At 34.4% G+C, this 14,363-nt stretch overlaps 1 protein-coding gene across 2 annotated transcripts; it reads right to left on the bottom strand.

Moving 5' to 3' along the window:
* Positions 1 to 3,492: 3,492 nt before the first annotated feature.
* Kr-h1 (kruppel homolog 1) lies at positions 3,493 to 13,665 on the bottom strand. Of its 2 annotated transcripts, none has more exons than XM_018459880.1 (2): positions 13,368 to 13,665; positions 3,493 to 5,978 (listed from the first exon to the last, which is right to left on the bottom strand). In XM_018459880.1, the coding sequence occupies exon 2, from the start codon at positions 5,963 to 5,965 to the stop codon at positions 4,235 to 4,237; it is 1,731 nt and encodes a 576-aa protein (XP_018315382.1). In that variant the 5' UTR covers positions 5,966 to 5,978; positions 13,368 to 13,665; the 3' UTR covers positions 3,493 to 4,234. The 2 variants fall into 2 exon arrangements, with proteins under 2 accessions (XP_018315382.1, XP_018315383.1); XM_018459881.1 differs by lacking the exon at positions 13,368 to 13,665 and adding an exon at positions 8,703 to 8,707.
* Positions 13,666 to 14,363: the final 698 nt, after the last annotated feature.

The following is a 14,363-nucleotide window of genomic DNA, read 5'->3' as shown; positions in this document are numbered from 1 at the left end:
GCTTTTAGTATATTATTCTCCAGACAAACGGACACGTATAAAAAAATACGTGTCGTTTATCTTTGCTGGAGAATAACATACAAAAAGCACATTAAGATCAAAGGGAGACAGTTGGGTTTCTTTCCTTGTAAGATGTGAAATTGGTAGTAAATGAAATTTTATGATACTATTTCTTAAAGAAATGTTATCTGACAGCTTGCACTTTAAGTAAAAATAAAAAATGTTATTATAGAAAAGGAAATGTTATTCCACAATGCGTTTGTAAAAAAATATATAATTTTGTCTTCTCACTTATGTAATTTATATTAATATTAATAAGGGGAGCAACAATTTCGTCTTCAGCATTTTGCACAGTAGGCGTCATTGATGCCTTCCGGATTGAAATTTATAGTTTCCTCCGATCGTACACATCATATTTATATACACTGTTAAAAAAAAAGAACTTTGCTTCCATTACATGTAACGGAAGCAAATTTCTTTTTTTTTAACAGTGTATATAAATATGATGTGTACAATCGGAGGAAACTATAAATTTCAATCCGGAAGGCATCAATGACGCCTACTGTACCTAAACGCGCAAATTTTAGGCGATATGATTCCTAACTTTATACGCTTACAATTAAAGAACTAGTATAGCCTCGATAACTTAGTATATTGTGGATTATTTGGCAGTTGGATAATTTCCTCAAATGATCTCAGAAATTTATCTTTATGTTGTAATCTTTATGGAACATCCTGTATAAGTAATAAAAGATATAAATTTAAATATAAATTAGAGCCTATAGAATTTCTATCGTTTAAATTAAATTTATTTTATAATATATGTTTATGAGCGTATTGAGTGTGTGTGTATAACGTGTGTTATTACTTGAAAAGCTTAAAAAATATAAATTTGTTCAGAATTTAAAATTTGTCTAAAATATCGTTTGTTTATAATTTATTTATAAGATTTAGAATTTAGGTAGAATTCCATACAGTCACATGAAATTAATATGAAAGTTTGAAAATCTTCACAGTTGTCAGAAATTGAACATCTATATCAAACTGAGTTCTGACGCGATAGTTTACCTTCATCATCGTACGATGTATATTATAGTATATTATAGTTTCGCATCACACTAGCATGCGTGTGCACATATACACTTGTACTCTGGCAGTGGGCTCGGCTCCGCTTAATACTCTGGTACTATGGAGTTCTTATCACAGAGATATTCAATTGTTTGGTGCACTTTTCGCTCTCTTTCTAATGCTCTATTTTTCTCCAACATTTCTTCTTGCGCTTAATTTATTTCTTTCTTATAATTCCGCAGCAGTATCTGGCTACACCGATTAATATATTACAATTTCCACGCACTAAATAATCGATTTTGAATCCTCATAAAAGCGAATAACAATTGAGATGATACCGTTAAGGTTCGATTTTCTTTTTTATCTCTTTGTCATTCTTGTTTTGTATCTTTTATAAACTGTATCTATTATCTACATAAAAAATACATAATAATATCGAAAGCATATGATTGCAAAATTGAAATATTTCCAGAGACCCGCGCAGCTGACTTTATTAAAATTAATCAATCTTGACCTTAATGTTTAACACATAAAGTCTTTATCTCTTTTTCTAATAAAGGAAGCTTGGAAGGTTGCAAATGGAGTAAATTGAACCTATAGTTGAAATTTTAGCAAAGCTAGCTGCGGGATCTGCGAAAATTTATCTTTTCCCGATAAACAAATAATAATCTAACCGTTTGATTTACGAGAAATTCTAGTTACATCGTCATTACGCAAATTGTACTTATATTACAACTTTTAACTATATTACAATACAAATTGATCAACGTAATATCGAATGGAATACATTTATTCCGTACAAGCTAATTTTTGAAATAATTCAATTATATATTTGTAAAAAATAAAATTCTTAATTTTCTGAACTTGTGAGAAGAATTATTATAAAAGTTATTAATTTTTTTTAAATCTTTAATAAATTAAATTTTGTCACTTTAGAATTTCAAATTAAAATCACATAGGCAGATTCATCACGTGTGTCACTTTTATAAAATTATGTAATACATAAACTGCCGAAAATAATGTACATGCTAAAAATTACATGACCTGTCTTACATTTATAGTCTGTTCTTACTCAGTTAGCGAATGTTCAACCGATGATGATGATATCGACACTCACTGGCAGCTCCCGAATTGTGATGCTAACGAGGTAGACTGAGTCAGTCTTGTTAAGGCTGGCAAGAGAGATATCTAACCTTTGCGAGCGTGTATTTGCCACGGCGAAGGGCTAGTCAATCGGTACACGCGAGCGGATATGTAAATTATTAAAAAAAAAAACAAACGTCGCTTGCGTGCAACAATGAGGTAATACGTGTAAAGTCCGAGTTACAGCAATTCTTTGCTTTGCGCTCAACAAATAAATATTCAGACGCCAATTTTTACACTTTCAACACTTTCTTTCATATCGTATTACATTAATCGATAATTGCGTAATGATGATCAATTGTTGATCATAATATTCGGCAGTTGTGTGATTAATAATAATAATATTTATCTCAAAAAGTTGACTAATCATTTAAATATAATTTTAATTATCTCGTACGTTGATTACTGACCTCTATACAGAGTTATTCAGAACAATTCCTTGTCTTAAAAAAAAAAAACATTTTCGATTAAATATTCTGTGACAACTTTTCTTCTTGTAAAACTTTGTGTGTCTGAAATTTAATTTTTTAATTATAGAAGGAAATAGTTTATTATCGATCGGTTCAGACCATCAGACGCTTATATGGGAAGTAACTCTGCTATGATCTGCAGTTTATGGTATATCAGTCGATGATATGCGCCGTTATCAACTTCTTATATCCGACTTGTAACAAGCTATTCCTTTTTATAGTTTAAAAATTAAACATGATAAAGTTTTGTAAGAAAAACAGTCGTCTCAGAATTTAGTCAGGTTTTTTAAAAACAAATTGTTGTTTTGAATTTAGTTTTGATTTGTTGGCAATAGCTGCCATACAATGTAGTTAATTTTAAATAGCCAAATACTCCATATCCATTCTAACATATTCCTCTTATATTTGAACGAATCACCAATATTGCAAGCACATTTACTGATTAAGTGGCTCTGTTTAATACTAAAAAATTGTGTATCAGATGCTTGTATTACTCGACTGCTGTATACGAATCGCACAATGTTGAAAAGACGTAACCCCCCCCCTCACAATAAATCTACCATATATATTTAAAATATAGATAACACGTACATAAAATAAATATAAAATATAAATATATTTCAATAGCATTTAAATTAAATACAATAAAAATTTTTAATAAGGCTTTTAAAGAGGCATAAATGTGTATGCGCGTATACATATCGCATATGATAATTCGTTTTAAAATTAATATACTAATTTCCATAAAAGGATTTCTGTTTTTTAATAACCTTTCGTTTTTTTAAATTATTTAAATTTTTCTCAAAAATTTGGTTTAACGAGGTTATGTTTTTTTGATAACATACGCACTGCTACCTCATCATGCACGCTCACGATCAGTGCGATCTTCTCTCGATCGAGTAATATATCCAATCTTTTTCTCTTTATATTCCACGCATCCAACATGCATGTAATGTTAAAGCCTCAAAAGATCAAGGAGCTATCGAACAAGGTCGAGAAGGTAATTACGAGTGTTTTCGCCCGTAAACCGTTAGGAAAATATATGCAGTATATGGATTGCGTTAATTGCTATTAAATGTTATTAAGTAACAAACGCGGTTTTGATTGCTGAGCTAACTGCATGCAATCAGCCTTCTCATATCATACTGATTGCAAATGGAAAAATAAAACACAAACGACTTGCGTTACATTTAGGAGGCGTTCATCAAAGAGGCACATAAGCTTCTCACTCCTAATTCTGGAAATAGAAAATTTTCGTATATGCCGAATGCAGTTTTGTATCGCAGTTAACAAGATAAAAGTTCATTGCTCGTGTGTTTTGCAATTATTTTCATTTGACGTTGGAATACCAATGAAATTCTTGACGATTTCTACGTACTCCTTCCACTCAAATTTGTCCTGACCGAAGAAACACACACACAAATCGATTTCTTCCAATTTTCGATCTTGATGTTATCAAAGTAAAACATTTTCTAGGAGATCATCCCTTTCAATTTCTAAAGTTACTTCCAAAGCAGTTTCACAAAGTTTTTTTAATAGCTTCGATACATTCACTATGAAGCTCGCGCAAACTGGATGACAGAATTTTGCCTCTGTGAAGCCGTGATTAGGCTGCCACCACTACCGCCGCTATTCCTGTATTCGCTCTCCATGGATTGAAGAATCATCTTGCTACGTTTCCTGGGCGGCAGAATTAACGTTTCCCGTGGTGGTATCACTAGATCCAAGGCTAAGTCAGGTGACGATGCTGGGCTCTCAGGATTACTGCACGGTGGCGTGAGTAACGGATCTTGATCAATTTTGACAATCCTGGTACCATATTCTTGTCTTTGTCGCTCTTCCTCAACCGCTTCTAAAGCGGCCTCAACCCTTCGGCGCGCGTCATTACCCGGCAAATTCAAAAGAGATGAACAATCGGTAGTATCGAGATGAACACCGCCATTGGTGGTTAAACCGAAACTGGTATACGCTGGCTCGGGATAGAAGAACACATGATGAGTCATTGGTTCCAATGGCGCACTTACCACCACACTCGCTTGAAAGCGCTTCTCATCATTATCAGCGAGCACGGGTTCTACCGTACTCGATGGCGATGTTACTATTGGTTGTGAATACTGCTGCTCTCTGTTGCCGGAATAAAGATAGTATCCAAAGTCGCGTTGAACGGCGTAAGCGTTCGAAGTCGAATCCGAATAGGTCTCTTCAGTCTTCAAGTTTTCTTTGTCGTCGACAGCGATATCCGGTAAATCTAGAATCGTTGGGACCGTGGCTGGATCAAGGTTGCTACTACTACTGCCACTGTCACCACCGCCGCTCTGAGAAATCTCAACATCCGGTTCAATTGGCGAAGCGATTGCCGTTGGTGAGGAAATGTCGCTGTCTGTAATAGTGGAAGTGACAGATGCCGGTGATTCCGGATGCTTCTTGATATGCAACTCCATTGTCTTCTTGGAACCAAAAGTCTCATTGCAGATCGTGCACTTATACACCTTTTCGCCATAGTGCGACACCTGATGCAACTTGAGTACGTGGTTGTAGCCAAATGCCTTACGGCAAATGTCACAAGTGTAAGGTTTCTCGCCAGTGTGAGTGCGCGTATGCACTTTCAACTGCTTGGAACAGGTGAAACCTTTTTTGCACGCTTTACACACGTATGGCTTCTCACCGGTGTGCGTGCGCATGTGTATCACCAACTGGCCGCTTTGTATGAATGTCTTAGCGCATACGGTGCATTTGTGCGGCCGTTCGCCAGTATGAATGCGCATGTGACGATGTAGCTTGCCACTATGTTCAAACGCACGTTCACATACGTCGCACTTGTACGGCCGTTCCTTCGTATGGATGCGCCGATGTACGCTGAGATTTTCCTTCACTGAAAACGACTTGCCGCAGAAATCGCAATGGTACGGTTTTTCGCCAGTATGGGTACGATAATGACGCGTCAATCGCGCCGGTACCGCAAACGTCTTACCGCAAATATTACAGCGATATGGATCCTCGCTCTCCTTGCCATGTGACCTTAAGTGACTCTGATACACGTTCTTCTGCGTAAAGCTCTTCTGACAGAGTAAACACTGATATTTTCCGATCTCCGTTGTTGGACTGACCAGATCTGTAGCTTCAACTCCGCTGCATCCCGGCGTGGTCGCGAACATTGTGAGATCCGGGCTGCACACCAAGCTTTTCACCGAACTCATCGTTTCTAAGCTGGCAGTCATGCCCGGCGCCGAAATTGACATTACTGGATTTGACGGCACGGACTCCATCTGACAGTAGCCCAACATCGAGGACAGAATACTAAAACAAAAACATTTAAAAGATCGATTTGTAGAATCATTTTTTTTGTTTGCTTACGTGGATGTTTCGTAATTAGTTTTCACATTGTATGATTTGGCAATGTTATAATACGATTACTCTGATTTATCTATAATCTGTTTGAAACGAACTAAAAAAATACTCAACAATATACACATACCTATTTATATGTTTGTATATGTTACCTTAAATAAAAGTGAAAGTAGTTTACTTGCACACTATTGCAATTGTCCACTGCCAATCATAGCGATTTCTGCGTAGGGAGTTTTTCTTCTAGCGCTATGATTGGCTTACGTGCAATTGGCTCGTGTGCAATTGATTCAATACAAACAATACTTAATTTATATAAAAATCAAAGTACGATCTATCTTTTTACAAAATTGAAGAATAGAAAAAGATTAGAAAAAGAAGAGAGAGTTCCGTACATCGCTAATCCCGAATCCTCATACGAGCAACAGGGTAAATTTTACCTCCACAACCAGCTTTTCACCAATCAACTCTCGGTGTCAAAGCGCTGTTGCCCGTATGAGGATCCGAGCTAATTGACCAATTTAAAATAAAATATTCTTATTGGTAAAGCAGTGAAAAGTTACTAGGCACCGGCTGATGTGAGTGGATATGTGCTATCGCATTGTGCGCTAACGGGACCCTCCCGAAAAAGAATATCCTTTGAATCTGAAAAAGAGCTCACAATTGGTAACATAAAAATAAAATTTTTTCGAACTTTCGGGAATATACTTTGAAAACAGAAATAGGATGAAACAGAAATTTACTTTGTAAGTCGGGAAACAATGCTTTCAATAATCAAAATAAGTAATTAATCATTACTTTCCAGTATTAAATTGACCAGTATTAAGTTGAAGTGCTGCAGTATTTTGAACTAGAATCAAGCCAGTATAATTAAGCATTGGTCAAATAATTACTGAAATACTATTAATATTTTATCACTGCAAATTTTTAGTAATTATTAGTATTAAATTTCTACAAGGTCGAAACCATTCCACTTTCATTTTTTTTGAAACATTTTCCTGTATCTCCCACATTTTCGAAATATTTACCTGAGTAAGTTAAAATGGAACATTCTATATACTTCATATATTTTTGAATACTGTACCATTTTAATCAAAATGACAGTTTTGGTAATTACGTAGATTAAGAGACATCGCCGATGACTTTGACCTTGACATATGTTGTCAAGGTCATGGCCCTGAGTGACCTGCGACAGGTTTTAGGTGGCGATCATCTTTCGTTAAAAAGTTATTAACAAAAAAAGTTCTACTATATAACACGAGAATTCCGTTTTAAAATATGTTTGATAGTTGTGTACTGTAAGATACACTGCACCAATTTGATGTATGTTGTCAAGGTCATGACCCTGAGTGACCTCCAACAGGTTTTAGATGGCTTTTCTATTATATGAAACAGAAAATTTCTGTTTTAAAATATATTGTAGGACTTTCCACGCGAAGCGAAGTCCAATTTGTGTAGTAAATCTTTCCATTAGAGTATAAACTCCGATGACCTCAACTTCAAATTGTTAACAGTATATACTTCTATTTATCTGTGCTGACACTCGAATACAGTTGCTTCAGGTGAAAGTCGCGCACCCCCAAGTAGGGGGGGAGGTGGAGTGGGAGTCGCTTCAGGTGAAAGTCGCACGCCCTCAAGCAGGGAAGAGGTGGGGCGAGAGTCGCTTCGCATGAAAGTCGTGCGCCGCTGAAGCAGGGGGAAGATGAGGTAAAAGTTGCTTCGCGTGGAAAGTCGTAAAATATATTTTAAAGCAGGAAATTTCTGTTTCATATAGAAAAGAGATTTTTCGAACTTCTTTTGTTAATAAGGAGTTTTTGCAATACGATTTATGCAAATACGGTGAACGCTAAGATCAGGTCATCTTCTTCTTAACAACTAATTAAGAAAAGAATAACGTGACTTTAGTGTTCACCATAGATCCACGTTATTAGGGAGTTTTTGCAATAACGTGAATCCAGATACGGTGAACGTTAAAGTCACGCTATCCTTTTCTTAATTAGTTGTTAAGAAGAAGATAACCTGACCTTAGCGTTTACCGTATCTGGATAAACGCTATTGCAAAAACTCCCTAATAACTTTTTAATGAAGGACGACCACCACCTAAAACCTGTCGGAGGTCACTCACGGCCATGACCTTGACAACATATGTCAAGATCATCGGCGTGATGTCCCTTAATCTGTATATCTACCACAGTTTTTTACTTGGTACCTTTTTTCGAAGTAAAAAGTAGGATAAAAGCAGAGAATGTAGAATAGGTTGTTAATATGGAATAGTTGCTTATTTTCTAAATGAAGTATTACAGTTTAGCGGCTATCGCTGAAAGTTGTTACAATTGTTACCAAATATACCATAACAAGCAATGAGCTCAGTCCGACAAAACATTTCATCATAATAAACTTTTATTTATTTTCGTTGCGTCAAGAGATTCGGCAGCTTTTTCTAAAAAGTAAAGTTCTCACAAACTGAAGGTAAGTTTGTTAATACTTATATTACATAGACGCTTTTAATAATGTTATGCAGGTAACAATATTATGCAGGTAAATTGCGATTTCTAACTTATTTACGGAAAGACTTTGTCATATGACGACATGCAGGTAATGTGGAATACATCGAGGGTTGAGAATATGGAATAAGTTACATATTAGTAAGGTTATAGGATGTATGCCACATATTACCAGCTTATTTGTTAGGTTGTAAATTATATTCCATATTATCAGTTCCCATACAGCACCGATTGTTGCGGTCAGAAATGTTTTAATCTTTTACGTCTCATGTGCAACAATTCTAAAAGGATTCTGCAATATGTCATATGAAATGTTTTAACAGAAATGTTTCTAAGATCTATTATATGCAATAAATTGAAAAACATATTTCAACAGAACAAAAAATCATCATAATGTTAAAATGACTCCAAAATGTTTACTAAAAGTTACTTTTTTGTTCAATCATGATTCACACAGTTTAAAGTCATTTCGATGTTATTATGACTTGTTCTACTTTAATTGCGAAAAACTTTTATACTCGTATATGAATGACTTATTCTCTTTAATTGTGAAAAACTTTTGTATATAAATAATATGATATTGTGTGAAAATTGCAGGTGTGATTTTTTAATAGTGATTATGTATAAATGCTTATACATATAATACGATTAATTAATCAAAATAGCGGTATAATTACTATTTTTGAGAAATACTTTTAGTTTATTTCAATAAGTTTGTAATCAGTAAACAGATTACAAATTTCTTAATAAATCTGAAGTACTTCAAAAATGATATTTAAATATATGTTTAATTGATAAATAATATTTAAATTTATTATGTCGACATAATAAATTTAAGTATTGTTTAAGTATCAATCAAGTACCAATCAAGTATCAATCAAGTTTATATTTAAATATCATTTTTGAAGTAGCAAAAATAGCTGAAAACTTTTTGGTAATATTTCAAAAAGATTGCAGATTCTTTCTGTAACATTTCATCAATCTTTCAACAAGGTTTCATGTGCAAGAATCGCGGACATTTTGCTATTCCAGAGCTGTCTCAGAAATGTTGCAGACATATTTCGCAATTTTTATGAAATGTTTCACTTTTCAGTTGAAATATTTTTGAGATATTTCTGAAAACTTTCGGTGCTGTATGCGTTTATTTGGCAACTTATGCCCAATGATGCTATTATATTTTCTGTGTTATTGTACAATGAAAATGTGAATTATTTTTAACTATTTTTCTTGATCGGTTTATATAAATAAACAAATTTGGACCTCATTTATTGTGTTCACATATTGTGTTATTTATTAGAGGAAAGCTCCTTATTATGAGATAGGCCCATAAATATGAGATAGCGGCGTTTCCGCTAAACTAATAAACGCTATCTATTAGTTCCACGAATATATTGGATTGAAAACTATTTAGTGGAAAATTCATTATTAGATCATGTCCGCAGTCATTTTAAAAAAGATTTTAAAATTTGGATGTCTTCAAGTTTCATTGAGATCAGTCTTTAAATCTTGTTTATTAATTATTTAATAAGTAAATACTTGACAATAAATTCTTCATGTAGTGATAGAGTAAGATCGTACTAATAAAAAAATACTATGGGATATGTTGAATTGTTTAATTACAGAAGTTAGATTTGATGATCGTAAAACCAGGTGTGAAAATCGTAATATGAAATACCTAGGGTATTTTTAATTTGAAATAAAACTTATGCTCCTATATCATAGTGAAAATCGTTTCTAAAGTATAAATGTTATTGTACAATAATAAAAAGGACAATCGGAATGAACATTGCGGAATGAAACAAGCGAAGTGCTTGTTTCTACAATGCTTGATTCCAACTACCTGAAGATGAGTCCTAGGTACAATACAATGCATCGCATGCTCATTTTGTGCGCGCACTGGCTGTTTGTTTGTATTTTAGAAACATTAAATAAAGTTTTTTTAATTGCAATACTGATGTACTTTGCGTTTTATTTTCGATTTTTCGAGGCATCTCATATTAGGAGCACAATTTTTTACTTTGCGATTTGCTCAATTTTTATATTTCTTTAATTAAAAAAAAATATAATTTAAATTAAATTTTACATAACATTATCTTAAAACTTATTAAATTCCTTTCAAAATGATATATTATTTTTTTAAATTCTGCCCATACATTTCTAGCATTTATACAAAACTGAACTCAGTATCTCATAATAGGGGCTTTTCCTTTACTATTACCGAAATTTCACCGGTATTCCATATTATTATACATCCCATTTTTTTAGACCACCCATTTTCACAGTTTTTATTTTTTTGTTAATATTGACGATGGACTTAAATTTTGAAAGGCAACTTTCATTTGTTGAATGTTGTAGCTAATATATTTCTCAAGAATTCTGTGTAAATTTAAATTCTTCATATGCATCGGAGCAATGTTAATTTAAGAAATGTTATTTCATATTCCTTGCTTTTACCCTACCTGTTTTTTTCACATCTCTAAATAAAATGTATTAAAATTGCATATCCGATTATATGTATATTATACTGGAACTATGTTCGCTGTTTTAATATCTCTCCAAAAGGCGATAAGTCTTGGATTTAATGCCGTTTATTCATGAAATTTTTATCTATACTAGGAAATGGATCCAAAATACTGCAACGGCAGGTATAATAATCTTTTGCAAATTTGAATATATTTCAAATAAAAGTATAATATTTGTGAACAAAACAGCGAGAAAAGAGAATATCCTTATTTTCTAAATTAAACAAATCCTCGAATTGCATGCACAGCGCTAACATAAGCACCTGCATGCGCATGACGCTATCATCCGACAATGGCCAAGAGAGGCCGCGGGCGTGGTCGGCGGCCACGTTGCAAGCGTATCGCGCACAGCCCGCTTACCCCCCGTCGGTATTGCCATTGCTACCGTCTCCGCTCGTCTTCGCATGCCGTGCCGAAACCCGCGCGGCCGCCTCCACGTGTACGAGTCGCATTTTTTTATAGCGATCACCGACCTCGTCCAACTCGGCGCGTAGTAAGTAAGGACGTTGAGAGTTACATCACAAGAGGAGCACGTAGCGGCACACGTCCGACAATAATCGCGTATGATGTGCTCTTTCTTTCGTTTTTCCTTCTTTTTCTCCTATTCTCCTCTCATCCCTGTGGTCATTCTCCTCCTTTCGGTATTCCCTTCTCCGTCTCTTCCTATATCCGTTTTTATAGCCATTCATTTTCTTGATGAAGCTCGTACTGATCGGCTGATCATATGACGAGTATCACAACGCATGAAAGGGATACGCAAAAATCGTATTGATCCACGGAAACATCCCCCATACTGAGGGGAAATTTCATCCTATAGTCAAACCGTCACGTCGCTGCTCACGCCCGGAAGACACTTTCAAGCCGAATTTTATGAAACTGCGCTACTACTCTTCCTCTTTGTGATTCGAGTATTCTCGCGATAATTTCTAATCGTATTTTATATAGATTGTTTTAACTACGTAAAACTAATTAAGTGTAATTTTTCGATTAATTCACATTGTATTTATTTGAAGAAATTTAACGGGTACATTCACTGCGAATTTTAATTTATTATCAGTATTTTTACTATTTATAACTTTTATTAATTTTTACTATTTATACTTTATTTTCTTATTTTTCATTTGAATTTTATTTAATACATTTCAATTTCCGCAAATTTTGCCGATTTTCGCAATAATACACTTTACATTATTGTAATATAAGCCATAAAAAACATTAAAAAATTTTAAATCAAATATAATATCAGCGAACTAATGATTAGCAATTGGATGTTATACATACAATTATGAAAGTATAATAGCATAGAAATATAATAAAAATAAAAGATTGTTATACAAATAATCTATTTACACATATATCATATGTGCATATAAAAAATGATTCTATTAAGAAATGTGTTTATTTTAATACTATACTTATTCTAATATCCTAAGAATAAAAACTTCTAATAATCTGATAAACATTTTACATAAATTAGATTTTAAAGAAATTATATAAATTGATATTGATATAACTATGTGTTTAGTAAGAAAATATGCCCGTTATCGATATGTGTGTACGTAAAAAAGAAAATGAAACAAAATCTATCAGCAACTGAATATGATGCGCGATTCTTTGGTTCGGAAAATTGATGATAGTTCTTCCTCGCGCTTCTTGTTTTATTTCTATGTTCTGTACGCTTAGTATTCAAAATCAAAATGACAATTTTTTTATTTTAAATATGATCTCATACAGCATGAAATATTTTAGAAATATTTCTAATATGTTTCATTACAATATTTGAAACATTTCGGAAATTTTTCGTAAAATAGTTTTGAAATATAACTATATCCAGAGGAAATCAGAGTTTTTAAAATATCTTTTTCTTACAATATTTCTAAAATATTTTTGCAAAATATTTTAAAGTGATTTACAAATTTTTACAAAATATTTCTAAAATATTTTATTGAAATGTTTCAAAAAATGATTCGCATGAATATTTCATGCTGTGTGGGACGTCATGAAAAACACCTCGTTTCGCTCAATTTAACTATTTTCTTCAAACGCTCAAAAAATCTAAAAGTTCGAAAGTTGCAAGTCTAAATATATACAAATAAGAATCGAAAAATAAAAAACATTAGTCGTGAGAACTCATAAAATTACGTGAAAAAGAAATACGCGGATTCGGGAACATGAGGAAATAATCCAAAAAGTCCAAAGACATTATTTTTCGCTAACAGAACGATGTCACTCTTAAATGTCACTCTTAAAGAAAGAAGATGAGATAAATAAAAGAAGAAACAGGTTAAGTATCCGAATAAAAGAGAAGCACCCACCTGCAACCTAGGGTGTAACCTGTCGCATTACATCCTAGTAATCCAAAATATGAACACTGGTTATCATCGTCTTTCGTTTTGGCGATATCCGGAGGAGGGTCTGTGGCAACGCTAATGGCGAATGATTCGTAGAATTCTGATTTGGATCCAATTATCCGGAAGGAGTAATTCGTAAAATTCCGATTTTGGTCCAATGATCCTCAAAGAAGAACTCGCACGAGAGATCGCATAAACTCGGAAAGAAAGAAAAGAAGTCGTTCCTTTCCTCTTCTTCCCGTAAGAGACGGGTCAAGACGAAAAAGCAAAAGACCCGCCGCCTTGGGGCCGGCCAATCGTACTGTACAATGTTTACCTCCTCGGCCGCACCGATCACGGCCGAGGCGCATACGCACGAGCGCGCAATCCGTTCCCCACCTCTCCCCTTCGCATCAACCATTCCAATCCTCCCCTCGCCCGTCGTCGCACTATCGCCTACTCGTCTCATCCGCACCACCTATCCCCGCTTCGCCACCGCCTTCCGTTCTTCGCGAACCGACGGCGGCGACCTACAATTTGGGGCGGCTGAGTGTTGCTCAGCAGCACGTGGAGGTTGTCGGCGTGGTCGGCGCAACCTGGCTCGCGCGTGCAATTTGCCACGACAACGCGCTTAGCAAGGGGCAAAGGGGGAGAAGCACGACGGACGACAGTCACGGGAGAATGCACAGGCGTAATCAGCATTCGCTACTCCTTCATAAGTTTTGACGTGTTCTATCGAGATTGATTATCTTTTTCAAATTTGATGTTTGTTACATTAACCATAATATTTTTCTTTTAATTCTAGTATGTAAGTGTATAATTGACTCTCTTAACTTGATAGTAATTAATTAACTATTCGAAATATTTTTATAATATGACGTCCTAGGATCTAGAACCCTTGATTGAGGATATATCTACTGTCGTCAATTTGAACGGAGAAATATCATATAACAGACATGTTGATGTATCATATTGTATATT

Source organism: Mycetomoellerius zeteki, unplaced genomic scaffold (genome assembly GCF_001594055.1).
Source record: "Mycetomoellerius zeteki isolate Tzet28-1 unplaced genomic scaffold, Tzet1.0 scaffold89, whole genome shotgun sequence".
Classification (NCBI taxonomy): Eukaryota; Metazoa; Arthropoda; class Insecta; order Hymenoptera; family Formicidae; genus Mycetomoellerius; species Mycetomoellerius zeteki.
Note: the sequence above shows the minus strand (reverse complement) of the source record. Positions and strands in the feature narration are given on the sequence as shown.

Bases quoted from the DNA above. Each gene is read 5' to 3' on its own strand.
- Kr-h1 (XM_018459880.1), bottom strand. From the start codon at position 5,965: ATGTTGGGCTACTGTCAGATGGAGTCCGTGCCGTCAAATCCAGTAATG.